Source organism: Bradysia coprophila, chromosome IV (genome assembly GCF_014529535.1).
Source record: "Bradysia coprophila strain Holo2 chromosome IV, BU_Bcop_v1, whole genome shotgun sequence".
Classification (NCBI taxonomy): domain Eukaryota; kingdom Metazoa; phylum Arthropoda; class Insecta; order Diptera; family Sciaridae; genus Bradysia; species Bradysia coprophila.
In genome coordinates, this window is record NC_050738.1 from 1371353 (window position 1) to 1398514 (window position 27162).

Below are 27162 nucleotides of genomic sequence, written 5' to 3' on the forward strand. Positions count from 1 at the left end.
TTTTGTTAGAAAGGTACATGAATTACCGCAGTTTTCTACAAACTCTACAACAATTTCATCAACTATCATAAACACACTCGATTGTGTCCGAAAAAGTATATGTGAAATTCCATTGTTGGCCGGAGAGAGCGTCCGTGAAAGTAAATTTTTCCTAACTAGTGTTAAAATATCGCGACTTCGTCTATTTCCCACGTCTGTTAGGAAACGTTGTTTCTAACTTATGCTAAAGGGCTTTTTTTAGTGAATTCGATTGCAGCACTCGCCTCCGGCTCGAGCTGGAAACCTCTCATTCGCTAAAAAAAACATTTTAGCATGCGTTTGGAAAATAACCAGCCGGTAGATATTTATGACATGACTACATACAGTAGTACAATACGGTACACGACTCTATTCATATAGTGTGGCCATTGAGGAAGTTTTGTCAGTTTTGGATATATTCGGTTTCACTAAGTTTATTGCGTAAACACCATTAAAACTTGTAAGTAAATAAACAAACAGCAGATTGTCCTACCGATAAAAATTGTGAGAATTTTTTTTTGATGAATAGTCATTCCTGTTTGTTTATTATTCTGGACATCTAGAAAAAAAATCCGACCAGCAACGAGATTTACATCATAGATAAAAAACGTTTTTAGAGCTCCTCGATACTATCCTATTGTGTACTTTATACTAGGGTGGGTTGAAAAGTAAATTTTATTTTTCTCAAAAGCCCTGACCATTGGATTGAATGATCCAAGGTATTGAAACTAATTTTTACAGCACAGTCAAGCACAGCGAAATATCTGCACAACAAAATTCTATTGGAAATAAGCATTAAAGTCGTTTCTAGATCCAACCTAAACAACGAATTAGTCTGCACCGAAGATCTACTGGAGTCAGCAGAAAAAAAGAGTATTTTTCTGTGGTGGTTGTACCTTCTTGATAGTAATTTTCCATAGAAAAGATTTAGCATCAACTGCAGAAAACGGTGAGGAAATATTATATTGCATTGATACGGTCGACCACTTTGAAATTAGTGTTGTATTTCTTTTGAGATGTTTTTGAGCTGTTTTTCAGCTGATCCGCTGTTACAAACAAATATGTCTTTAAACGGTTTTATGATTACCACGCATATGTGTGTACATTCTTCATTCGTATAAACAAGCTGTCAGGTATTCTAGCAAGTCACTCGAGAGGAAATATAAGAAACAATCAAGAAGGCGTATGCGAGCAGTCTTTTTTCGCTTTGAATAAATAAATCAAGAAGGCGAGTTTCGGGGGAGAAGAATCTAGACAGCGAGAAAAGGTGTGTGTCATAGTTGTGTAATCGAGGAAGAAATAAAGAAATTGTCGGACAAGAGTTCGGGGGACAACATCCCCAAGTAAATAGTTTCAATGTAGAAAATAGTATTCCCATCAAGTGGCACATCTGTTTGTATAAGTGGAAAACAGCTGCAACCTCGGCTGCAACAAAATGCATCAAAATGGAAAGTCGCTGATTGTAGTGATGTTTGTGGAGATAATGAAACAAATGCCGATTTTGAAGAGTGTCCATGCAATTAAAATTTTATTTTTAGGAAACAGGCAACAATTGACCTTTTTGAAGCTTCAAAATTTTAAGAAGCAATATTTAAGAAAATATTGAATTACCAATGAACCATCGCATGAAGAGATTTTGTCATTCAAAATTGTTTTTGGGTTAGGGCATAGACTAAATACTAAAGAAATCATTTCTGCACCTCATTCACATAAAAAGTAGTGAATAAAACGTAGATCGATTGCATGAACATTTCCAAAACAAATCAAGAAATTAGTTCCCTGTTTCTCACAAATAGCTATTCATATTCCATGCACAAAATCTGAAGTCAGGGACTTAGATCTAAAATGAAAATTATTTTTCGACCACCCTATTACTACACATGCTTGCTAATGCATACTGTCCAACTGTTAGAAAAGAGAGAACCCTTTCAGAGAAATATGTAAAATCCAATTACTACTGCGCTCTTTTGTTTTTCTACAGAAAATGTTGGTCGTCTCTCTTAGTTGCAGAATCACACAAAAGTAGCCATAATATTTCAAAAAAATAAATATAAAATTTGATTACTTCATTACGCATTTTGTCTTTGCATAAGTATTCTGTTTAACGTTTTCAAGAGCTGAATTTTCGTTTTTCATAGAAATAAAAGCAGTATAATATTACCAGTGTAAGTTTTAGCATTTTAGCTGAGTGGACAAATTTCTAGACATTATGTTCGTCGATGTGTATGTGTATTGGCTTTTGTTTATCAAATTTGTTGAACGCAAATAATTCAGTGCAATTTAATTCTCAATCTCTGGCAAAAAATCGATAATTCGGGCAACATTCATTGAAGTAAGATTAATTTGTTTAACATAAAATCAATCCACAGAACGTTTTAAGTCCTTGTTTGACATGAAAAGTGCAGCAATTTACCAAATTCATAACCTCTACAAGAAGTGTGTGACAATCCATACAAACCTATTACAGTTTAGAGCGTCAAAAATGATTCTTTAGATCATTTTCATCATACGGTACTTGTCAACGTAACCCCACTTAATTTTTCGTCAAGTAGTCCTTAACCTCAATCAATTGACGTTAACTGCGTTCAACTTACTGATTTTTATATGAAAATCGTTCGTTCAATTCATTCGATATTTTTCGACATGTCTGACAGTTGGGATCGTGTCTGACGTTTACAAGGTCATCATGAAAATGATCTCGCCTCTGTGTCATAAAACGTTGTATGAAACTCGGTGCAAAGTACTTTATTAGGCTCACAACGTGTGATTATGACACACGGCCTGCGACCTCCTGTCATAATTACACATCTAGAGCCTAATAAAGTACCTAATAAAGCACTGCTTCTACTATATCAGTCTTCAAGTATTTTCTATGTTCATGTGTGACTCGTTTTCGTTGTATGAGTTAAAACATACAATACAAACAATCCTAAGCGGTAGCTCTTATCACTAAAGCCTCCAAATTTGACACTTGTCAATTTAGTGTTCATGCTAGGAGCAGTGCTGTGACTAAATAAAAATAGACTGGCCCTTCATACAAAAATTTTGTTCGAGCGCTGAAGCAAAAGTAAATACGAAATGTGTTAATTTGTGTGGATTAGTGTAAGTGAGTACCAAAAAATTTATGGCACTCGAGAATCGGTGCCAATGTTGATTTGTATGAATTATTTTTTCAAATTTTGTTTTGTTTTTGACATTCGATCGATGTATAAAAGCAACGCACTTCAAGCATGAGTGGTACTCAAAATATAGGGTGCTGAAACCTGAGAGTGTTACATAACTGTGACACACTGTAAAAATATTTTCATGTAAAATTGAGTACTTTCTGAAGCTGACCAATTTTGCTTGAGGTGTGCGTTGATGAATGTTGAGATGTATTTTGCATGTGTTATACGTGCGTTGACCGACGAATTTGAAGACACTTCAAGTCTAAGATTGCTCGGAACGAATGTTACCAGCAAGATGCTGTGGAATGAACACGTAGTGAGTGTGACGAAGGCAGCGGCAAAGAGATTGGGATTTCTCAGGAGATGCAAAAGATTCTTCTCGTCCACAGAGCTTGTGACTATATACAAAGCTTATGTAAGGCCTCTAGTTGAATTCAACTCTCATCTCTGGGTCGGTGCTCCACCCTCAACGTTGGATCTTCTCGAAAGACTTCAAAGGAGAGCTATCCGATTGATCGGTGACGAAAGCGTTACAAATCCAATTGACACTCTCGAACATCGGCGCATCGTTGGTGCTATTTCGTTGTTCTACAGATACTATTACGGTGAATGTTCATCGGAGATATCGACGCTGATCCCGCCTATCCACAATTCGACTCTTGTCACTAGGCAATCAGCACGAGCACATCCCCATGTTGTCGCTTCTGAATTTTGCCGCACGGCAAAGTTCAAGGGAACTTTCTTCTCAGTTGCGATTCGTTTGTGGAATAGTCTTCCGGCTCATGTCTTCCCCCCCGTATGTAATCCTCAACTTTTCAAGAATAATATTAATTCCCATTACCGAGCATTTCCCCCAATTATTTAGGCTAGACCGTGTTGATGTGAACCATCAACATCAAAGGGATATATCCCTTGTGTTTGTGCTTGCATGTAAAAAAAAAAAAAAAAAAAAAAAAAAAAGTAATATCGGTTTACTTTAGCTTCAGTTTTACCGTAAAACTTTTGCGTCAGTCTATACCATGATATTTAGTCTAGGATGTCATCCAACATATTCTAAACTTCTAACTATCAAAACATCAGTGTGCTGTTGTGAAATTTCGAAATTTTCGCTAAACGCATGATTTTTGAAAACTGCATTTACATACGAAGCATCGTCTAAGCTTTTGTTAATCGATTTTCAATAAATAACCAGTTCTGCAGTGATATGTAAATACTAATTGTTTTGAAATGTTTTCTATGTTTTTGCTGGATGTTTGTTTAGCTGGTTCAAAGCAATCAATTCCTTGATCTTGTATTGCTTGTGTGGACAACCAATGAAACAATTTGTTTACGAAAATTTGTTTATTGTTTCCCCTTGCATTCGGTCGTCGTTACCGACCATAATCATGGCTAAAACAATAAGTGGTCATAAACGAATCGGCTCTACATGTTCAAGCTGAGCTTCTCTTAAACTTACGTTACTTCTAATGTCACAACAATTTTGAATTAAATTCGATTTCTTGGCCGCAGATTATATCTGGGTTCAATATTGTGTTGATTGTTGTTGTTTGTGTTGACATGACCTATGTCAACATTTGTCAGAACATAGATAGGTCATGTCAACACAAACAACAACAATCAACACAATATTGAACCCAGATATAATCTGCGGCCAAGAAATCGAATTTAATTCAAAATTGTTGTGACATTAGAAGTAACGTAAGTTTAAGAGAAGCTCAGCTTCAACATGTAGAGCCGATTCGTTTATGACCACTTATTGTTTTAGCCATGATTATGGTCGGTAACGACGACCGAATGCAAGGGGAAACAATAAACCAATTTTCGTAAACAAATCGTTTCATTGGTTGTCCACACAAGCAATACAAGATCAAGGAATTTCTATGTTTGATCGCACACTATCCTATTCTGCATCAATCTCAGTTTTACATGACATTCAGCGAGATCAATTCCATACTCTTCGCTGCAGACAGATTTTCCTTAATCTGATTGTAAATGTTTTATTGTTTACAGCAGACAGCAGTAAGGCAAACATGCGAACAAAACAAACTGCTCGAAAGTCAACGGGATTGGGATTTATTCATAGTCCTCATGGATCCAAGGGTTCCAAAGGTTTCAAGGGTTCCAAAGGATCCAAAGGACCGAAGTCACATACACTCACAGCATTCCTCCGAAATATGCAAACGGCGCGCAAATCCACCAGTCACAAGTCGCCGGTGAAAAAAGGGTTCGCCCGAAAAAGTTGCACTCCCCGTGTCGCTTCGAATTCGCCACCACAAAGACACAACGATGCCAATGTTGTTAGACCACCTGGCTTTCGACACGCGAATGGAGCGAAGGCTTTAAAAGAGATTCGTCATTTCCAGAACACAACGTCGTTGCTAATCAATCGATTGCCGTTTCAACGGTTGGTGCGTGAAATTTGTCAACAGTTGAAGGTTGATGTACTCTTTCAGGTTGGATCTTTGGAAGCGATCCAGGTAATTTCTATCTATGTCCGTAAGAGTCATTTGGGTATGCCACATTCGAATCCATTGTTTCAGGTAGCCTGTGAGAGTTATCTAACTCAATTGTTTGAAGACACCAATCTGTGTGCCATCCACGCCAGACGGGTTACGATAATGCCGCGCGACATTCAATTGGCCCAGCGACTAAGACGATGGTAATACGACGTAAAGTGTAAGTTATTTGCATTGATTAAGTGCAGAATTATTATTATTTTTTTTTTTGATTTTGTTATGATGTTCCGTTTGTTACATTGAAAATCCACTGAACTATAATTTTGTGAAACATTGACCAAAGCGTAAGGTTCCTTTAAGATTTGAATTCCAGAATAAGATTGGTGTTCTAAATGAAATAAAGACTTGTTTGCGAGAATTTCTGTTGCGTTAATTGAAATAGCTTCGAGCTGATGTTTGAAGCTTGGTATTACTTATTATGTCGTTTGCATACGATTCCGAACTGGAGTAACGTAGCGCTAGAAGATTCTTGGTGTAACGTACCGTTTAGAAAACCCCAACCCTAATAAACCGAGAGCCTACGTGAAAATCAGTCAGTCTGAATTAAATCTCAGACAAAACAAAATAGTTTGTAGACCGAAGTTAGTGTCACGCAGAAAAGGCATCAGCACCGTATCACCATAGTTCAATTGTTATGGTCCCACAATATGGAATTTGAAATTGAATTCAACATTGAAAAGTGTGGCCTGATATGTTCAATTTTGAATTTTCTATTTGTCAAGCACACCAATTCATTCATTTTGACTCCTATGCGACGATGCTCGTGTTTTCGTAACTCCAAATATTCGTAAGTTGACAGTTGCGCGTATAAAATCTTATAAGAACTGTCAAGTAACGAATTCGTAGAGTTGAGAACGCCACGAGAATCTACGCCCTGTTGAGTGTGTTTACCATATGAAATATGACAGCCAACCGGTGCCTAATATTAGCGAAACAAATTTTAGTGAAATTTAGCGAAATTTTAGTAAAATTTTGTGAAATCTTAGTGAAATTCAGTTAACCGTTTCGCTGATATCAGGCCACGGTGCCAACGTGTTGTTGTCCTAGGCCGCGTAATAACTAACCATTAATTTCCCTCATGTGAGGCAAATAACATAATCTGATTGGCTCTCTCAGGTTAGGCTGATGATATTGTTTGATTGGTTTGTTTATTCTCTTTTGCTCTCTAAACTTGTTTGCCGATGTACGGTAAAAATACTATGCGTGTGTCTCATTCTTTCCCACTGTTCAATGGAAATTTAAACAATACCGTACAGCGACAAAAATTAAATATACAGCGGAACTGAGCGAATCCTCTCTTTGCGTCGATCTATATGGCATATCAGCCATCAGTGAGGCTGAACGAACTTTAAATAAAAGTGTAAGTTAACATCCCGGGTTTTTACATAAGTGAGTTGGGGGACGGAAGTGCTATTCAAGTAAACAAGTTTTAGCAAAATCTCCTGAGAACCAGCATCAGCGTCAGCCAGGGCTTGTGAAACACCGAGGACTTAAGACTGACATTGGAATTGATAGAGGGACAAATTCTAAGACCTACAGTGTAAAAATTATTGCTCTCGACATTTTCTTCATAGAGCAATAGCAGCTCTAATTTTATCTAGATAGCTCAGCTCTAGATTTGCGAGAAGAACGACCTCGATGCAAATCTCTTTCATCAACATTTCTTGTACCACCTTGATTACCATTCAGAGGCTTCCTCAGTTACTTCGTGTGGGAGATATCAGTCTTTTAACATGCTGAAATTTTGACTTTAAAGAAAATTACGATAGCAATAATTTTTACACTGTAAGTCTTAGAATTTGTCCCTCTTTCAATTCCAATGTCAGTCTTAAGTCCTCAGTGTTTCCCAAGCCCTGGCTGACTCTGATGCTGGTTCACAGAAACAACTCAGGAAATTTTGCTAAAACTTGTTTACTTGAATAGCACTTCCCTGCCCCAACTCACTTATGGAATAACCCGAGATGTTAACTTACACTTTTATTTAAAGTTCGTTCAGCCCCACAACAATACAATTCGCTGTGTAATACTTCATGATCCACAAGATAATTCCAAGAGCTCATTGGTTTTTTAGACTCATTGGAACAACAATCTCTAAGAAATTCACTACGTTGACAAAGTTTCGTTGACAAAAATATTTTATTAGTTTCGTTCACTGACTTATATGTCTTCCAAATCTGGACACAAAAACGATTAATTGCATTAGTTTTCACAGTACGCTACATCAAACACAAAACTCAAAAACTCCAATCAATTCAAAGCACTCGCATCACTCAAAATAACTGTTCGCTTCGTCGGACAAATACAGATTCTTCCACTTCTTAAACTGCTCCCAAAACGTAAGATTCAAAATTGTATGTGGTGCTGCACGCCAATAGTTCGCAACGAAACCTTTGTACAGGCCACGCAGTCCTTCGATTTTGAATGTTTTGTAGAAACAATCGAAAATGTTTCGGTACAGGAGTCCTCTGCCATTAGCGTCAACTCCTACAAAAAATAGTCGAAGGCGAGTCGTTTAAAATTGTGAAATTGGACACTGAGAGCATTCGGAGGACGAACCTTGATTGAACAATCTAGTAGCTACGACATCAAATGGTGTCATACCGACAACGAGGAAAAAACCGCTAACCATACTAGCTGCTGATGCGGTTAGAAACGTTGACTTCTGAAATGTCTACGATAGGAGAGATGAATTAATGCTTAGTCATATAAGGAAATCAGTGCCAAAAAATGTTTCATTTCGCAAATCAAATTGGTGCCAAATTTGAATGATCTTTTGACCGCTGCAACTACTACACAACACGTACCTCATATTTCAAGAAGAAATCTTTACATTTTGTAAATGTTGTCAATTGGATAGCGGAACCAACAGCAGTTCTAGGAACGATACCGGTAAAGCCTCTCCACAGACCTTTAAACCCCTGTGTCTTATACGTTGTAATCAATGCACTGACAGTCCCACGGTGTTGATGCTGATATCCTACAGCGAATTGACCGTGTGATTGGGCTTGTATTTGTGTCTTGATCATATAAAACGGACAACCAATAGCCGAACCAGCGATTCCTGCCATTCCACCTAGTTATTGCACGAAAATAAACAAATGAGCATCCGACTTTGGCCGACAATTTCTTTTTACTCACCCCAGAACACGCACAGAACCGGTGAATGGTCGTTCGTTTTCGAATATCGTGTCCAGCCTAATCGGTCAACGGTTTCGTACAATCCCAATCGGGTACTGTTCATAACAAATTGAAATCCCAGCGCTGAACCCAATCCTTTTTGTAAACCTCGCAGTCCTTCAGATTTGACTATTGTTACGATGGCCTGACCTAATCCCCGGTACGGTAACTTCGTTTTTGTATTCTTTTGCAATTCACCTTGTAATTGTTGCCGTGTTTTTATCACATCGAAGGGATTGCTGAATAGCCTTCGATGGTGGAATTTTGGATTGAAATGTTAAGTTAATTCAAAAAATTATATCGAAATCAATACCCTGCACACATAGCTGCTGTGCCGCCAATAAGAAAATCCATTGTTGTAAGAATTGACTATATTTCATTCACACCATAATATCTGTGGATGGATTTAAATACCAATGTAGCTTATATGCCTTCATTCAATAAGATTAGCTTGCAACTGAGAAATTGTTATTTTTCAATTGGGAGACAATTGTTGCTCTCATTGGAAAAGTTATCGCCATTCTTGAGACAGAGGAGACAGAGAAGAGACCGATTAAAAGGGAGATCTTCGAACAGACTTCGAATTTTCGATTATTTTTGCCTTACATCAACAACAGTAGACAAACAATGGACCAGTACAACGTAAAGCATTTTCAAAACTCTCTCATTTAATCGGTCTATTTCAGAAAATTTTGGAAAGCCATCGTTTTTAGTGTCGTTCTCCGCCTTTTTAAATGAATAATCTCCTTGTATTCCGCAGAAAGAATAGATCAAAACAAGCATCAACAGATAAATAGACCAAAAAAAATACAACAACAAAGACACGGTAGTAAACGTGTATCATCGTTGCCTCACATATGATTCAATCTATTTTCAGCGCATAATGAATGCAAGCGCACCGACTGCGATGATCAACATTCAGTCCAATAATAAACGCGGACACATTGAAAACAACGAAAAACTAACATTCTTTCAGTATGCAAGCAAGCAATAGTTCACATAGCGTATGCGCGAATGGCAAGACCTTTCTACCTTCAAAATTAAATGAAACTTACGTAAGAGGAAGATTAGTGCATCGAATTTTAGAGTCAAAATACAAATTAAGGTAAGTGGTCCATTGTTCACGCACGGTTGAGTGTAATTAAGTGACACTATCAGAACACTTGCAACATACACCACCACCGGGTAATATTTACTATAGAAACGATCGTCTTAACGTATAGTACCGCGCGTACGTGTGTATGGTAAAAAACAAACGATAACCACTTGACGTTATAAATGTTGTGCTATCATAACAGCGATAGCTTTACAACTGACTGAAAAAATAAATAAAAAAATATTTGGCCAACATTCGGTCGATTCATAAAATGGTGTGATTGTGGTGGTATGGTATAGCGTTAAGCGGCATTAATATTACGAAATGAAAACAAATTTTCTTCTGCTTTGCTACGAACACCTTTAATCCTTCTCGGTTTAGTAAGATTACAATCTTATCTGTCTGTAATCGAATTTTGTGATGGGAATCCAGTGGCAGGTTGAATTCGTTACGACACCGTAAAATAGTGAAATTGTCATTCTTGTTAGGAGGTACAGTCAGCGAAATGTTTGTTGAAACTAGTGAAGTACAAGATTTCCATTACTTTCTTATCAAATGACGTAACAGATTCGATGAATGGAATGGTGACATAATCCTCGACGATAGGAAATTGTGGGGAAATTTACTGAGTATTAAAGTTACAGTCGGCAAGATGTGAATTTCATTTCAGCTGATTCACTCATCTAAACAAAAGTGTTCATACTTTCCGTAATCGTTCCGTAACCTGTTAGAAGTTGTCGTAACTTGATGCTGGAATTGGTAAATGGGCACATTCTGAGATCTAGAGTGTAAAAATTATTGCTCTTGGTCATTTAGTCGCGGAGTAATAGCATCAGAAATACAAAATGGCAACATTTTTGGAGAAAGATGTCATCTTGGCGAAAAGGAAATTCCTGACGACATAAGTATCGACGACTTCCTAAAGAAAAGGTGACTAGTTTTCGTATTTCAGTAGCTCACAGTTTTTTCAGAAAGTCGTCGCTTCCTCAGGAAGTCGTCGATTATTGTCACCGTTTCTTCATCCTTCAACTTTTTTCTGTATTTCTGTACGTTTGGAAACGGCGATTTCCTGAAGATACGGCAAGAAGAATCAACAACTTACTGGAGAAAGGACGATTTTCTGAAGAAACGGTGAGTTCCTAAGAAATGACGACTATTCTCCGTTTCTTCAATAAGTTGTCGATACTCCTGTCATCGAATTTTCAGAACAATCTGAGATAGCCTGTTAATGGTAATTCTAGTCAAGGTTATACAAAATATTGAAAGTGGTGTCCTAAGTTACATTTCCAAAAAGTCAGTTTTTTCGCAACCCTCGGCAAACTATGGCTCTTATATACTATACCTTTACGGTACGGTTCACGACAACACTTCTCTCTTGTTTTAATCTGAATTCTAAGCTTCACAAACGATACCAAACATGTCATGCTTCAAGCCAGGGCCTACTTTTTGGAAACTAATTTCTTGAATTTCTCGAAATTTCTCGAATTTCTTGAATTTTCTCGAATTCGAGAAATTCGAGAAACTTCAAGAAACTTGAGAAATTAGTTTCTTGAAATTTCTTGAATTTATCGAAGTTTCTCGAATTTCTTGAATTTTCTGGAATTTCTTGATTTTTTCTTAAAGTTTCTAAAAAGTAGGCCCTGCTTCAAGCTTCATCCTCAACAAGAAGTCTTGATGATAGAGATGAAAACAAAATGGAATGGGCATAAGTGAAAAAGTGACCTTTTTAGCCCCGTACGAAGTACGAAGGGGCTTATAGGATTACGATGCCGTGTGTAATTGATGGAATTCGAAGCAGACGGTAAGGGCAAAGTGTTTGCCTATGTTCATAGATGACGAATCCGCAATAAAAATTTGGGCCGTCTGTCCGTCTGTCCGTCTGTCTGTCACGTCGATATCTTGAGTAAATCAAATCCGATTTCAAAATTTTTTTTTTCCCTGAAAGACAGTCAAAATAGTGAGGCTAAGTTCGAAGATGGGCATATTCGGGTCGGCCCTTCGTGAGTTAGGGCCACCTAAGTGAGTTAAGGTCTTTTGGTGATATTTATGGCAAAATAAACGATGGAAATGTAAATGACACGGCAAATGATAGGTATTGTCAATACCAATCCAGGAAAAAAAAGTTTTTTAAAATCGGGTGAGTGGACCGTGAGTTAGGGCCTTAGAAGTGAAAAGCTACTAGGGCCATGTGTGTATTTTACATTGAACTCGAGTAAATTTCAAAAAAAATTAAATTTGGGTCCTTGGACTAAGGCCGCTACTAGGGCCCTATGTGTATTTTACATATAACTCGAGCAAATTTCATCCGTTTTTCGTAATTTTTGTTTCATTTGGAAGGTAATCAAAGGCCGAATAGAATATTGTTGAAAAAAAATTAAATTTGGGTCCTCGGACTAAGGCCGCTACTAGGGCCCTATGTGTATTTTACATATAACTCGAGCAAATTTCATCCGTTTTCCGTATTTTTGTGTCATTTGGAAGGTAATCAAAGGCCGAATAGAATGTAGTTGAAAAAAAAAAAAAAATTTGGATCCTCGGACTGAGGCCGATACTAGGCCCTATGTGTATTTATACTCAATAAATTAAAATTTTAGGGCTATTTGAAATTTTTGTTTTATTTGAAAGGAACGTCGTACGGGGCTTCGTAATTGCGCTATGCGCAATTTCTACGATGTACACATTACATAATAATTTTACTTTAACTACTTTAACCGGCGCATAGGCTTACGGTCAAAGTAGGGTGACAGACGCACTAGGGTCACGTACGCAATAGATATACGGGTTTGTACGGGGCTCAGTCGCAGCAAACGCTCCGACTGTTCTGATGGCTCGTTTGAATTGGGTACAGTGAAAAAGTGAAACTGTCTTCTTCCTAGTACAGATATGACTCAACATCTTGGAGCTATGATGAAATCGTTTATCATTCGACGAGGCAGCTTCAAGTAAAATTTTCTGGAGTATATCAACCACCAACCAGCAGAGAACTAGTCGACTTTGCAAACCTGTAACTAGCCAGCCTATTATTTGATACCAACCCAGAGCAGACAAATGGAACTCAAAGTAAATTTAATCCTCACACATGGAAGAATGTTCACTCATGGAATTGCCATGGCCAGGTCATAACGAAAACGCAAACACGTTTGTGGAAAAATAGTTGACTTTTTATTTTATTTCAGTTAACTTGATTTTCTTCTTGCACTTTACTCAATTCAGCCTTAAACCGTCCAATGGTTTCACGAGCCAACTTCAATTTATCTTTGAGTGCAGTAATTTCGACTTTCACTTTTGCTTTTACTTCCACTATGTTGTCCATTGTCTTGACGATTTTGTCCTCGACTAAAACGAACCGAAATAAATCAATGAAATGTCCCGAAGAAAAAAAATTGGATAGACATCGTTCACGATAAGAAAATGACTTACAATCAGTATCATGCACCCATGGTTCGTTGGTAATTGGCTGAGAATTTGTTAAATAATGTTGCATCAGCTGTGTAGGTTCCTGAAACACTATTTCCTCATACGATTCCGAAACTAGTCCTTTTTTCCCATCCGTACCATCAACAGCAGCCCCATCAACGATGGGCGATTGAAACAATTTCAAGATGTGATATAGTGTGACTGGCCGTTCGGTCGGATCGTGAAAGTGTAACTTGATGACAACTTCGAATTCACCCCAACCAGTTTCGGTTACCTGGGAAGTGATGGATTTGTTTATTCGATGTTCGAGTATTCGTAGAACAAAAGCTTGGCTTACCTCGTACGGTGGTTTCGACACAATTCGATTCGGATTGGCATAGCTTTCGTGCAGTTTGAAATGGACCTTTTTCACATAGGTCGACATGTCTTCATTCATGTATGGTTTGACGTACACGTGCCATTGATGTGTGTGACCGTCTTCTTCTCGTTTCTTTCCGAACGAACGGGCAATGTTACCATAAACAATAGGTTTAACAATGGTAAGTCCCTGTAAATGATTGGTGAAAAAAAAAACTTGGTCAACCGGCTTTGGCACAAACCGTTCGGAGACACCGCCGTCCATATGTCGTATCCGAGAGATATAAAATCACAGATCCGGAATGGAACTTTTGAATATAAATAATTTACCTTCACTCTGCCTCCAGAATCTGCTGATGCATTAAAATTGTTCATATTTCTAGAGGGTGCAATTTATGCGGTGTTTACAAGCAAATAAATACAAGTAAGTGACATTTCATCAAACAAAAACAGAACATGAGCACCGCCTTCAAACAAAAATCGGCATTTAGACAATGAGCCGCATTTTCAGCACGTTGACATAACTTTACAATAGGTGTCGCTGTATAGAATTCTAGAGTGGAAATTTTGAATTGATCTTTATAGAGTGTCAACTAAAAGAAGTTGGAAAACCATTTCTTTTGTTTGGGTCTGAATTTTCTCCTTTTAAATGTTTGACGTTGTCCCTAAACTTTTCTCAATCTGTATACTTCCTTCGTTTCAATGTAACACTCACTTACATGTTATTCTAATGGTCAGTTGCCTAACCATCTCCAATTCATTGTTTAAATAATTGGAATACGTGGTTTATTTATTTATTTTATTATTTTTTCCGAGCTTTCGCACACAAACTGTGAGCTTCATCAGGGATGACAATAACTGATGAGACCTACTTATCGTTTTTCTAATTGGTGTGAAAGGGATGGGTTACTACGAATTTGGCTTTCTTGCATGAAATCTTTTATGTTCGGAATTATTGCATTCCATGCGTTACTCAAAATTAATCCTTGATCAGTGTTCATTAACGTTTTTGTACTTTGTTGGATTGCCAGTCCTTCTTTAATTTTTCTAAGACCAAAATCTTTCTCTTTTATGATTATTTTTCCGTTGTTCCAGTCAATTTCATGATTTCTGTTTCTGATGACATGTCTTGCAACTGCCGATTTCTTGTATTCTCTTCTTCTTACGTTGCCTTCATGGTCTTCTTTTCTTTCTTCGAAGCGGAAGGTTTCACCAATGTAAATGTTCTGACATGTAACACAGGGAATGGAATAGACTCCAGCTTGATTCGTTGCTTCTTTATCTTTGAGGCTTCGGGTCATGTTTAACATTTTTATCCCTGGTGTGAAAGTTACTTTCCATTTCATTTTTCGACGTAAATAGCCTCCAACTTTGTTCGAGATGTTTCCTATGTAAGGGAGTGGCACCCAATATTCTTCTTTTTCATCCTCGTTCTCGTCTTCATTAATTAAGATTGATATGTTAGAATTTGATTGTTGAAGTGTTTGTATTTGGATTTGGTTTTCGGTAACTGGTAAATTTTGATTTGGATTCTGTATTTCATTTTGAATTGTGTTTAGTGTTGTGAATTTTGAACTCATTCTTTCAATTCGTTTGTTAATGAATTCTATCGGATAATTATTTTCTTGTAAAGTTTCTCTGATGTGATTCAATTCATGTTGTAGATAATTTGGACTGCAAATTTGGAATGCCCGATATACCAGAGCGTCGATTACCGAAATTTTTTGTGATTTGTGATGGAAGGAATCAAAGTTCAAATATTTGTCCGTGTGAGTGTTTTTTCTGTAGACCGATGTTTCTATTTTTGTTTCTTCTGTTCGTTTGATGAGGATGTCCAAAAAAGCTATTTCATTGTTTTCTTCAACTTCCATGGTGAATTGTATTTGTGGATGGTATGAATTCAATTTTTCTTTAATTTCATTAGCATCATGTATGTCTCCTTCGATTATTGCAAAAACGTCGTCCACATATCTCTTCCAAAAAAATATCTTTGGATTTTTTGGAATTATGTTCTTTTCCAATTTTTGCAAATAAATATCTGCCACTGTACCAGATATTGGTGATCCCATTGGACATCCAGAATTCTGAAGATATAATTCGTTGCCATATTGAAAGTATGTGTTATTTAGACATTCCGTTAATAGTCGTGATATATCTGGAATAGTCATATTTTCGAAAATGTCTTTTTACCAATTCTGGTTTTCGTTCAATCTTTCTTCTATAGCTTGGATGGAATCTGGTATAGGTAAATTTGTGTACAGACTTGTGACATCGAAGGATACAAGAATGCATTGTTGTGGTAATCTCAATTCTGGTAGATGATTCATCATTTTATATGAATTTTTGATCGTTGATGTTTCGAAACCTTCGTTGGTGAGTGATATTAGTTTATTCAATATTCTTGCTAGTTTGTAGTTTACAGAATTTCGGAAATCGTTGATAGGTCTGAAAGGGGTTCCTTGTTTGTGTATTTTTGGAAGTCCAAAAAATTTTGAAATTCTTGGATGATTTTCAATCATGTCATTATGCAGTTTTTCATTAGACATTTGCCTTGTGTTGTTACTAATTACAGTTCTGTTGAAATCATAAAACTCTCAGAATTAAATCGCAATAGATTGAATATCATCGCTAAAGATTTAGATGTTTTAACGAAATTAATCGAAATAGTTTGCAGTTTATTCACAGCATGTCCATTAACATGCTTTGAAAGAATGTCGACAACAGTACATTACCAACCTGCGTCCTGGCCAGTAGGAAGTTTATAGCCCGAAGGTTATAGTTCCAAGTGCCAAAATAACAATTTGGAAGCAGTTAGGTACTATTTATGGTATCTGAGTGTGCGAGAACCCACTTTACCTCCCTAACAGATAGGTTCATCTTTTTGTTTCAGCAAGAGCGATTTCGCGATTTCGCTCGAGTTTCGCTCGAGTTGAAATTCACCCAGAGGTGAACACAACGGTTTCCATGTGGACATGGTGTGATTAAACATTCTTATTGCATACGCATGACGTTTTTCCGAATTAATATTGTTCTAGCACTTATAAAGAGACATTATTTCTATCTATCTATCTGTTTATCTATCATTCCCTTAAGTCTACTCTTTTTCACTTATGCAATAAAATAAAGCATCGAGGAAATCTCCGCAAGCCCCTCATACGTCAATAATCCACTCTCCACAAAACGAAAACATTAATTCGGCCAACGCACTTCAAGCAAAAGTGATACTCTAAATAGGACTTGACAGTGCTCCATACAAAATTTTACAATGTAAAAAGAGTGGGGATAAAATTTCATACAAAATAGTACTATATTTGGCAGATGTCAATCGAAGCACTTTTGCTTGAAGTGCGTTGATTCGGCACATCATTTTTGAAAACATAAACAAAGTTACAGTTCAAATTAGAAATGTTCAATTTTCTCTCACGGTAGAGAAAATGCTGAACTTTTCTCATTAGAAATGTCACACGACCAATTGTCAACAAAACACAATTTTCTCATGTCCTATTCAGTAAAGTTAGCCACGCCGCACGCATGAAAATAACGCCTAAAGAAGTGCTTGAAACATGTGAAGTTCAACATTGAAACTTCATAAGATTTAATTAGAAAATTGTCAATGCTAACACGTTAAAAATTAATAAGATAATAAGATAATTAATTAAGTCAGACCTCAGCCTCTTTAAATTTTCATACATGTATGAGTGTAAACTTGCATGTGTGTGTGTGTTTTAACTCACACCAAGAAAGTAGAGCTGAATGAAAGTAATACAAAGTCCATTCTGATACCATCAGCCACTAAATACTTTCTATGTTAATGCTAGCAGCAGTGTTATGCCTGTAGCAAACATATAGAATGGAGCTAACGATGAGAATTTTTCCTTTCGGTGCCTGAGGAATGCACGATAGACGGAAAAATACTTTTTATGCCACTCAGCATCATAATGTGTAAAATCTGCAAACTTTAGTTGCCTTCGGTGTCGTGTCATAATTACACATCTAGAGTCTAATAAAGTACTTTGCACCTCGATTACATAAATAACTATTTTACTTATTTATGTTTTCCCTAGGGTCGAAAGTTGCGCTAACACCACTAAGGAAAATAAATTTCAAAAGCATGTAAAATCCATTCCAAGACTCGGAAACTTTTTAATTCAAATAACTATTACGTAACAAGAAATTGTTTGTCTTGTGTGTGTGTTTAAATAAAGACATTGTCTCGTTTGAGACGAAGCATAGATATATTTCATTGTAGACTACCAAACCGCATAGATGGTGGTTCAATTTCTTATCTCAGCAGATGTCGCCGATGATACATTTTGAAATGATGACCAAGCATCCTCTCACCTCCATTTCTTTCATAATTTTAAACAAAATATCTTTCCTCTACATGTATCCTTCGCTACAACCACCTACTCTTAAAACTTATATTTCTGCAAATTTCAAAAGCAAGAAGAAAAAAACACAGAAAAAATATCACCATCAAAGTTATGTGTATGGTACTCGGCTCATTCGCGTTCACAGTTAATGCGGAAGGTGGTTTTAGCATTATTATAGTCTCTGTTCTGTGGTACATAAAACATATATAGTGGAATGGGGTCAGACATCCCCCATATTTGTTTCCTATTACCCTCCGTTTCGCGTTCGTCGACCTTGCATTTCGTACGCTTGCGTAAAATTGCCCTTCTCGGTGTGTTATAGCAACATTTTCTCGCCTCGACTGCTACTGTGGTACATACACAGCACACACACACTCACACAAAAATACTTATTATTGTAAAACGGTTTTCGGTTCTAGAAAATGCTAACAGAACATTTCTTCGTCAATTGAGCCATTGTGCTCTGCGATATATAAATAAATTGCAAACATGAACGAAATGAAAGGGTTTTTAGCAATGAATGTTGCAGACAAAATTGAATATTTTCCATATCACATTTCCATTGTACTGTTAATCTAATTATATGTTTTCCCTGGCGTCTTTCTTCTATCTCTCTCTGGGATTTTCCTGTAACTGTTAAACGGAACTTGTAATAAAGAAATGCCGAATTGATTTGGATAAATTGATATGTGCCATTTCACATCTATTACTAATACGAAGTGTGTAATTATGATAAGGTCTTGATATAGAATAGAAGGGATAGACTGGACATCAGATTATTAAAGACATAGACCTTGCCTTGTTGACAGAGGTCTTTCAACAGTGACCTCAGTTTAACAGATTTTATTCCTTCTTTTGATGGAAATATTTTCTGCAGATTGATTGAAAATCTTTTACTTCCTATAATTTAGCTTACATTATCCTATATGTATGATCAACCCATAGTGGAACACTTATTTTTGTAGTATTTGTCGACAATAGATTTCTCAGGGGGTTGCGGGAAATAGTAACATTTGTTAAAATTTTTTAATTCACTCAACTGTCACCGAAAAAATTAATTAGTTCACCCTTCTTCTAGTAAAATTCTCTAAATATAAAAACCTGCGTCACCAGGATTTTTCAATAGGTACGTAAATCACATTAGACTAATACATTAAGTGTCTACGAACCTATACATTCGTTACAAATCTATCCTTGAAATCAAATGTCACCCACTATTGTCTTAAAATCCTTGAAAACTTCTAAATATTTTGTGAATTCAATTTTTTCAGATTTCCTAAACAATAGTTATTTACATGTTTTTGCTTTCCCTAGGTTCGAAAGTGGCTTATTACACTCCTAGGAAAAACAAGAAATTTGGTTTAGGTTTTAAAAGCATGTAAAATCCATTCATAACTCGGGATAAAAGTTGAAAATTTCGTTTTAGTGTGAATTTTGTTGATCCGTGGCGAAGCCGAGGTCAATAAACACACGAAAACGAAATTTTCAACTTTTATCCCGCGTTATGTAATAGTACATTACTGCTATAAGGGTGTATATAAGAGACGTGTACGTATACGAGCGCTTGCGCAAGTATTAGTACGAGTCTCTTATATACTATACAGCCTTATATCAGTGAGGTATTTTATCGCAGTAGACAAACATCTCTTTTTCTAGTGATATAATTTTGCTTGCAAAACCTTTAGCACTCTAGGGTAAATTTGTTTACTCTTAAGTACGTCGTGTATATAGCGCTCAATACACACACACACACCGTACGCGCGAAGGACGGATGTCAAAATTACTTAACTAGAAGAATAATTCAAAAATTACACTTCAGGTCTATGTTGTTGTCTCGTTTTCGCTTATGTAATAAAATAGAGTACACACTTGTCACTATCAGTCTTGGCAAGCCTCCACTTCTTCGTGACAAGTGTGTAATACATTACATGCTTTTGAAACCTAAACGAAATTTCTTGTTTTTTCTAGGTGTGTAATTAGCCACTTTCGACCCTAGGTAAAACAAAAGCATGTAAAGTAAATTGTTTCCTCCATCTATGCTCTAAAACAAAAAAAAATCTGTGAATCGTATGAAAAATAAACTTTCAAAAGAGGAAGAGAAATGAATATGATCAAAGCATTTTATATGAATTGTTATGCTCCGTGCTGCAGGATGAAAGTACACACACGAAATAAAAGGTTTTTTTTTCGTCTGTAAAGTGTATTATGTACCAGAATCCATATAGCCAAAACTATGTGAAACAAATAAAAACTTCCACAAAGCAAGAGCTCTGCGTTGCTCTTCATACTACATACTATACGCGTGCTGTGGATATATATTTACGAAATCGATTTAAATGAGTCTCTGGAATATGAGAAGTCTGGAACAAGGTCATTGATCTAGAGTAATAGTACAGATGAGCGCTTTTCATTTATTAAAAGCTATCATATAGTGCATTTCAATGTCTGCTGCGTCTGCTGGCATACACTAATATAGTTTGTCAGTTTGTTGTGTACAATGTAAGTATCAATAATGTTGTAGACGTAGCAGTAGCTGGTGTATATAGTGTAATATTGATGCTATATTGAATTAAGCAATAACATTTAATTGAAATAGATAACTTTGCCATACGCTCCCAACAGTTAACGAGATGACAAAGTACTTTTCAAAGAATTTTTGCACAATTCATAATCTGAAGTAGTACATTAAACTTCAAAAGAATGAAATTATAACGGAAAGTATAAGAGAAAAATGTCTACGCCAGACGAGGGGTAAAGTACTAGCACGGTTCAACCATGATATTAAAATTGCTTCCTTTGAATCGTGTTTTTAGAGACTGTTAAACTTTTCATAAATATTACGACATTAATGGGGACAGGAATAGTTGGGCTCGCGTGACAAAATTAGTTTTTTTTTTAAATTGGCTCGGACAGACGTCGAGTTTCTTGGGGAGGGTAATTGACTCATTTTATTGAGTGACAGCCATGACAGCAGAAGTGTGTCTGTTGAATTTTAAAGAGGATTTTCAATGATTTCCTTACCGGTTTTCGGTGGACTTTCAAGGATTTCCATGAATTTTGAAGGATTTGCGTGAAGGATCTTAGATTTCTGAGTTTTCTTAGTTTTCTAAGGATTTTTGGAGGATTTTCAAAGTTTCAATTTTTTTTTGTCAGAAGATTTTCCAGCTTATGCCCCTCGCTTTAAACAAAAACAAAAATCAAATCATCACGAATCATACTTGAATACCGGCCAGACTTATCCGGATATTTTAAAAAACATTTTTCGCTAATAACATCTTACCACTTTAACAAATAAATGTTTTTACGCAATGCAGTACATATATAGTAGTTTGATAGTTTTGCCGTTCCGATTACGCAACCATCAAACTTTTCCTAATCAAATTATATAGCAAATGACTCATTCAAAATAAATTTTGCGATCTGGTACATATAGGAGAAAAGACACTTTGCGTGAATTGTTATATAAATACACATCGATTCATCAAACCGTCCCAACTCCCTGTGACTAAACGAATACACAAATATCCAAAAACACTTCCAGCGAATAAAAATTTATTGTGAAAAGACTATGACTCATTCGTTCTCCCTACATAAATGTGTACATTTATTAAGTCCTTCTTGTTTGAAAGAAACATCCCTCTTACCCTCTGTAATATTTTTTTCCTGCAAACATTTGCTTTTCAAAGCGCCTACACCTATTACATTCCCTTGGTTATTATAAATTTTATTTTTTTAATCAAAATTGTATAAATCACGCACTGTGTCGGTGATGGCATAGATATAATCGTTTATTTAGTTTAGGGCTTGCACAATAAGGTACTGCTTTTCAGGATTGACGCCGGTCTTAAGAATTTTAATGGTAAATGATTATCGTGACTGTGGTCTTATCTGATCGAGTTTCTTATCTTCTAGAGATTTGATATTTCTGAACAAAATGATTTTCTAGAAGAAAGTCCTCAAAGAATTATCAAGGATTCGAAAGGATTTTTTTGCCAATTTCAAACGAGTTTGATTTGATTTGAATTGATTCATTTATTTCTACAGGTTTTGCATTGCCTCTCGGTTCAATTAAATCAAAAACTGTTCATCCAACCATCTCACCTATTTCACGGTCGTTTCTAATTGCTTTCAAAATTGATTTTCTCTGATTATTGGTAGAATAATGAATCTTTAAACATGATGAAAATCAGTCGATTGGTTCAAAGTTGCTCTTGGCGAATAATGGAAAGTTTTTCTCTAATAATTACGCTAGTGCCTATAACAACAACAGCAAAAATAAAAGGTGGTATCTTGGGAAATATATTAAAACTTCCTAGGGTCGATGTTGACACAATGGCATTTCATAAGTTTGCTCTAAAAATTGTATGTTAGCAATCAATTCGCATCTGATCCTGGCTTCGTTTCTCAAATATTCAGTCTTGTTACAATAGAAATCATTGCCCTTGCGGTGAATAGACTCTAGCGGTCAATGGCACTGCAATGGATCAAATTTATTTTTAAGTTTTTTTTTCTTCGTACCAAAGTCGAAGCACTTAAAATTAGTTCGTCGTTAAAAATGTTATGTGTTGTGGATGTGTTACTCGTCGAGTCTGGGTTGATGTAATGCTGTGTTGATTTTTGTCCGATAAAAAGTTTTGTTTTGCTGTTTATCAACATTTAATTAGCAATAATTACGCAACATGCTCGCTTGAGTATGGTCATTACTCATACTGCCATAAAAATGGTCGTAAAAATGAAATAGATGTGGAATGTAGAAGCAACTGGTCATTTAAGAAGTTCTATGTTATCCGTGCATTAGAAGTATTATAATTAGCTAATCGGCTAGGATTTTTTACTTTTCTTATTTTGTACATACCAATCCCATACTAATGCAGTATTCCCTAAAATAAAAACGCGACAGTCGGCAGTGAGTAACTATACTTTTGTTGGCGTTGTTATGGAGTCGTATATAAATGAACGTACAACAAATAAAACCCCCATTGCAACGTGTAGTCTGGAGAAATGATATTAAATAAACACGCCGTTTATAATACATAATGTACAATCGAAATAACGAGATACTTCCTGGTAAATATCCCGACTTTTCCTCATTCCCGGTTCACGTTATGTACTGTATGTATTCGAACAGTATATAGAAAGCGGAACATGTTGTACATGTCTGGAGCCGAAAATATAAAGCCTAAATGTGGGGTAGAAGGTCTTGTGTTCACTTTTTATTATGTGCACTACATATCGGATTCGGAAAATGTTTCCTATATATAAATGATGGTAAATACGAAGACAAAATTCAATTTTGTGTTTATGTGTTAAGCGTGCTGTGTGAGTCACGATGGATGTAGCTGACAATAAATCTACGGGAAAAAAATGTTTGAGTCATTTAGAGCTTAATACAAAAGAAAACGCAATCAAACTGCCAAAGGCTGACCCGAGTCGGTAGACATAGAGACTTGTGGTGGAAATTTTTCTCAAAAGAAATATTGTCCCTACATGCTCCGTCGCACAAGAATGTAACTCTCAGACAGTTTAATTTTCGATGTTCGATTTAATCAGAAATTCTTCTGTCTGCGATCCTGAAACATTCCACTATCTACCCGGTTCGATCCATATACTAACGAATACATGCCAAACTGCATTCCTTCAATGTTACTATGACAACCCGGGCGTCGCGACGCTTCGTAACAACTATATGGATCGACTATATATATGTACACAAAAATTACCCTCCTGTCTGAGTAACACACTGGCAGGAATATCAGCTAAATTTTATAACACATTATATTCTGAGGGATACACACCGAATGTGTAACTACTATATATGGAGCCAGACGGGGATAGTTTTACCTTCTGAAATATATTTTTTACATTTGCTGCTTTGTCTGCGTTTATATAAATGCATTTTATGTACGGAAAAAAGTGTCGGAGCAGGATTGAACGTTTTTAATATTTAGAAGCCTACATTATCGACTTACCGATGAAATAATAACTCGCTCGGCTTACAGAGACGCCTGTTTCACAATAAATCTCTAACAGCTAATTTCATGAACGTTTCCTTCCTTGATATTTCTCATTCAATTGTTTATTCATCTTCAAAATCACAACTCTTTTGTTTGAGTGGCACTAAGAGCATAATATAGACTGTCAGCGTATGTTTACTTAATTTTAACATTCTAATTCAAAGATCAATAAACCCACTCCAAACAAAACAAAAAGCTTGAACTGAATCCTTAGGCACACTTAACGAGTCTAGAATTAGCGGCGTGCCATTTACACGTTAGGAAAATAGCTTTCAAGTTTGCATGCAAAATTAATATTTTCCTTGTTCTGTAAAAAAAGCCGAGTTATAATCAAAGGGATTATTACATGGGTTTCGTTTGTCGATTGCATACGTGGTGGTAGGTAGATGCATATTATAATGCAGTATACTTTAATGAGTCGGTTGTTTTTATGATGTGAAATATAATTGTAGGAAAATATCTTGAGACAAAATAAAGGGGGTTGTGGGTGGTAATGTATAATTGAGGGAGTTTTGATTGTACAATATAATTTTAGCGGTTTTCTTTATACAATTTAGAGTGATGTGAACTGAACACGAGCTTACAAAGTGCTTTGAATGTGCTCGGTTAATAAAATTGTATTTGGTAGGTATTAAGTTGGTTATTCGTTATGTTTGCATAAATTAAGAGGAATGTGATAAGTTTGTACCGAAACTCGAAAATATATCGTCAAAATTGTTTAATTGGAGTGTGGCGGAAAATTAATGTCAGACACAGAGAATGTACCCGAATGATGCTGTACGTTGCTAGAATTTCGCTCTGAAAATTATGTTGCACGTTTGATTTTCACGTGCGGTTTGTTATTTGTCTACTAAACAAATGCACACCGTTCTCTAAATTATTACGATTGCAAGACAAATGCTTTTTTGATTTTGTTAACCTTTCACAGACGGGAAGCATAACGTTAGCATAGCTGTACGTATAGAATCTAGTACTTCTTTCGATATTACAATTATTAATTGAAACCAAAAATTTTACTTCATTTGTTTTGACATACATTTTGCTATAATAAGACTGCTTTATCTAGAACTTGTCCGGCACTGACAAACATCGTAGAGAAATCAGATTTTAGATTTAATTGGAAATTTACCGTCAAACGAAATGTCTCACAATGGGTAACCGTCTATCGAAAATGTTGGCAGAAATAGGAACTAATTATTTGACTGTAAAAGCTTTGGGAACGATCGGAAGGCACGACGTAACGTTTCTGTATAAATTTGTCGACGATTTGACTGCGTTGGATCCAAAATTATTCACGTACATAGAAGATTCAATTAGGGGAAAATTAAAGGTCTCCGAGTGAAACGTAGTGAAGAGTCAGCCGAAGGCTCAATAACGTTTTTGGACACGATGGTGATTAAGGATCGTGACAATGGAATTCTAACGAGATGGTGGCAAAAAGAATGCAGTGCGCGGCAAATACTGAATTATCATTCGTCACATCCGAAAGCTTTAAAAGTTAACGTCGGGAATTTGTAAGGCATGCGTTAGCGGTTACATCTCCGGCTTTGTTCGGTATAACCGTAAAGAATTTGAGGAAGGTTTTGAGGAGGGTTTTGAGGAGAAGCTCGTATCCGTTCGGGTTTATTCAGGATATTTTGAAAGAAGTGTTAACGTCCATTGGTAATGTGTCAGAAGTCTCATCGGTTGGAAATGTGGACAATGGGTTTGATTTTGAAATGGAAATAGCAATCAGATCACAGATACAATCGGACAAGAGGACGCAAAATTCAACAAAATCAAAGGTGAAACGGTGTGGATACAGAAGGTTTGTATCATTTCCGTTCGATAACAGTAGAATATACAAGAAAACCGAGAAAATAATCAAGAAACACAAGGTTGAATGTAAGTTAGCACCGGCAGCAATGAAACAAAACAGGAAGTGGATATATTCAAGACTAAAGGACAAGACTAAACTTGCTGACATAAAATATGGGATTTTTAGCGTGGTTTGTGAAGATTGCGATTTTCAGAAATTTTACAGGACCGAAAATCTGGATTTGAAAAGAACGTTCGAACATGTAACGTTGAACGAAAAGTCAGCAGTAAGAATTCATGTGAAAAAGTTTCCGGATCACAGTATTTCAGAATATCCTGGTGAGGTGAAGCGGTACAGGAACGCGACGGATTTAATGTTCGCTTACGGAAGAATTTTGAAATGATGAATAATAAAATGAGTTTTGTCAGAGGTTTTTTGGCCTTGGTTTGATTTTGGTTTTTTCCGAGTTGTCCAGCTTCCGGCTTCCGGGTGTGTTTAGGTGCGATGAAATAGTTTTCAGTTTTGTCGTGTTCGAATGGGGTTTTAGAATTGCTAAGTGGCCTGAGAATTTAGAATTGCCTAGTGCTCTGCTGGTGAAGTAATTTGAATTGTCAATGAGTGAAAAGAAGGACGAATTAAAAGGAGGAAAGTGGCTCTTCAATGATTGAGGACGTTCAAGAGTTTTGATTTTTTGACTCCGTTCTGCTGCGTATGAGGGATGTTTTTCGAAGCAGCCTTCCGAAAATTGTTTCCGTATTTCCATCGTAAGGTGGCACGAAATTCATTGAACAAACTTTAATACAATAGTTCAAGCGTAAAGTTTGCGGCTGTATCGTGTAACGGACCAGTGGAAGCGATTGAAGATGGTTAGACCACGCTAACCTCTGACCGCCACTGGATCCGGAGGTCGAAACGGCAATTTGTCTCCACATTCGCTTCACGCGTACCATGGGAAAGGGAACAGTGATTCTGCTCTGTTTGTTTAGCTGTCTTCGATTGAACTTTACTTGTTCTGAGCTCAGGCTCCTTTTGTGAGAAAAATTTTTTTTGTTGCGTGTTAGATAACGCCACCCCTGGAATTAGTCTGGCTTCCAGGTAAAATAAAGTTTTGTACCACCGGTCGATTACAATCGTCTATAGTGTCCTGACGAGCCAGGAACAAGAGACAAGAGATTTTGGGGCTTAAAACCTTATTAGGGTTGTGACTCACGGTTAAATGGTTTCGAGTA

The 27162-nt window shown here is 36.5% G+C and overlaps 3 protein-coding genes and 1 long non-coding RNA gene across 9 annotated transcripts; 2 read left to right on the forward strand and 2 right to left on the reverse strand.

The window, feature by feature from the left end:
* Nucleotides 1–2020: 2020 nt before the first annotated feature.
* Nucleotides 2021–6039, forward strand: LOC119066651 (histone H3-like). Of its 4 annotated transcripts, none has more exons than XM_037169224.1 (3): nucleotides 2021–2183; nucleotides 5196–5662; nucleotides 5726–6039. In XM_037169224.1, exons 2-3 carry the CDS (start codon nucleotides 5216–5218, stop codon nucleotides 5846–5848), a joined length of 570 nt encoding a protein of 189 aa, XP_037025119.1. In that variant the 5' UTR covers nucleotides 2021–2183; nucleotides 5196–5215; the 3' UTR covers nucleotides 5849–6039. The 4 variants fall into 4 exon arrangements, with proteins under 4 accessions (XP_037025119.1, XP_037025121.1, XP_037025117.1 ...); XM_037169226.1 differs by having other exon boundaries at nucleotides 5199–5662; XM_037169222.1 differs by lacking the exon at nucleotides 2021–2183 and adding an exon at nucleotides 2190–2350.
* A 1784-nt stretch (nucleotides 6040–7823) lies between these two features.
* On the reverse strand, nucleotides 7824–10197 carry LOC119066654 (solute carrier family 25 member 35-like). 3 transcript variants are annotated; one of them, XM_037169228.1, is made up of 6 exons: nucleotides 9936–10197; nucleotides 9192–9276; nucleotides 8840–9126; nucleotides 8506–8774; nucleotides 8258–8372; nucleotides 7824–8185 (listed from the first exon to the last, which is right to left on the reverse strand). In XM_037169228.1, exons 2-6 carry the CDS (start codon nucleotides 9230–9232, stop codon nucleotides 7968–7970), a joined length of 930 nt encoding a protein of 309 aa, XP_037025123.1. In that variant the 5' UTR covers nucleotides 9233–9276; nucleotides 9936–10197; the 3' UTR covers nucleotides 7824–7967. The 3 variants fall into 3 exon arrangements, with proteins under 3 accessions (XP_037025123.1, XP_037025124.1, XP_037025125.1); XM_037169229.1 differs by having other exon boundaries at nucleotides 9192–9272; nucleotides 9934–10197; XM_037169230.1 differs by lacking the exon at nucleotides 9936–10197 and adding an exon at nucleotides 9734–9752 and having other exon boundaries at nucleotides 9192–9272.
* Nucleotides 10198–13113: 2916 nt separating this feature from the next.
* LOC119066655 (YEATS domain-containing protein 4) lies at nucleotides 13114–14228 on the reverse strand. Its single transcript, XM_037169231.1, has 4 exons — nucleotides 14079–14228; nucleotides 13729–13938; nucleotides 13395–13665; nucleotides 13114–13310 (listed from the first exon to the last, which is right to left on the reverse strand). Exons 1-4 carry the CDS (start codon nucleotides 14121–14123, stop codon nucleotides 13147–13149), a joined length of 690 nt encoding a protein of 229 aa, XP_037025126.1. The 5' UTR covers nucleotides 14124–14228; the 3' UTR covers nucleotides 13114–13146.
* A 3281-nt stretch (nucleotides 14229–17509) lies between these two features.
* On the forward strand, nucleotides 17510–26931 carry LOC119066656. Its single transcript, XR_005085780.1, has 3 exons — nucleotides 17510–17571; nucleotides 22071–22073; nucleotides 26920–26931. It is a non-coding gene; the product is annotated as an uncharacterized LOC119066656 (long non-coding RNA).
* The last annotated feature ends 231 nt before the right edge of the window (nucleotides 26932–27162 follow it).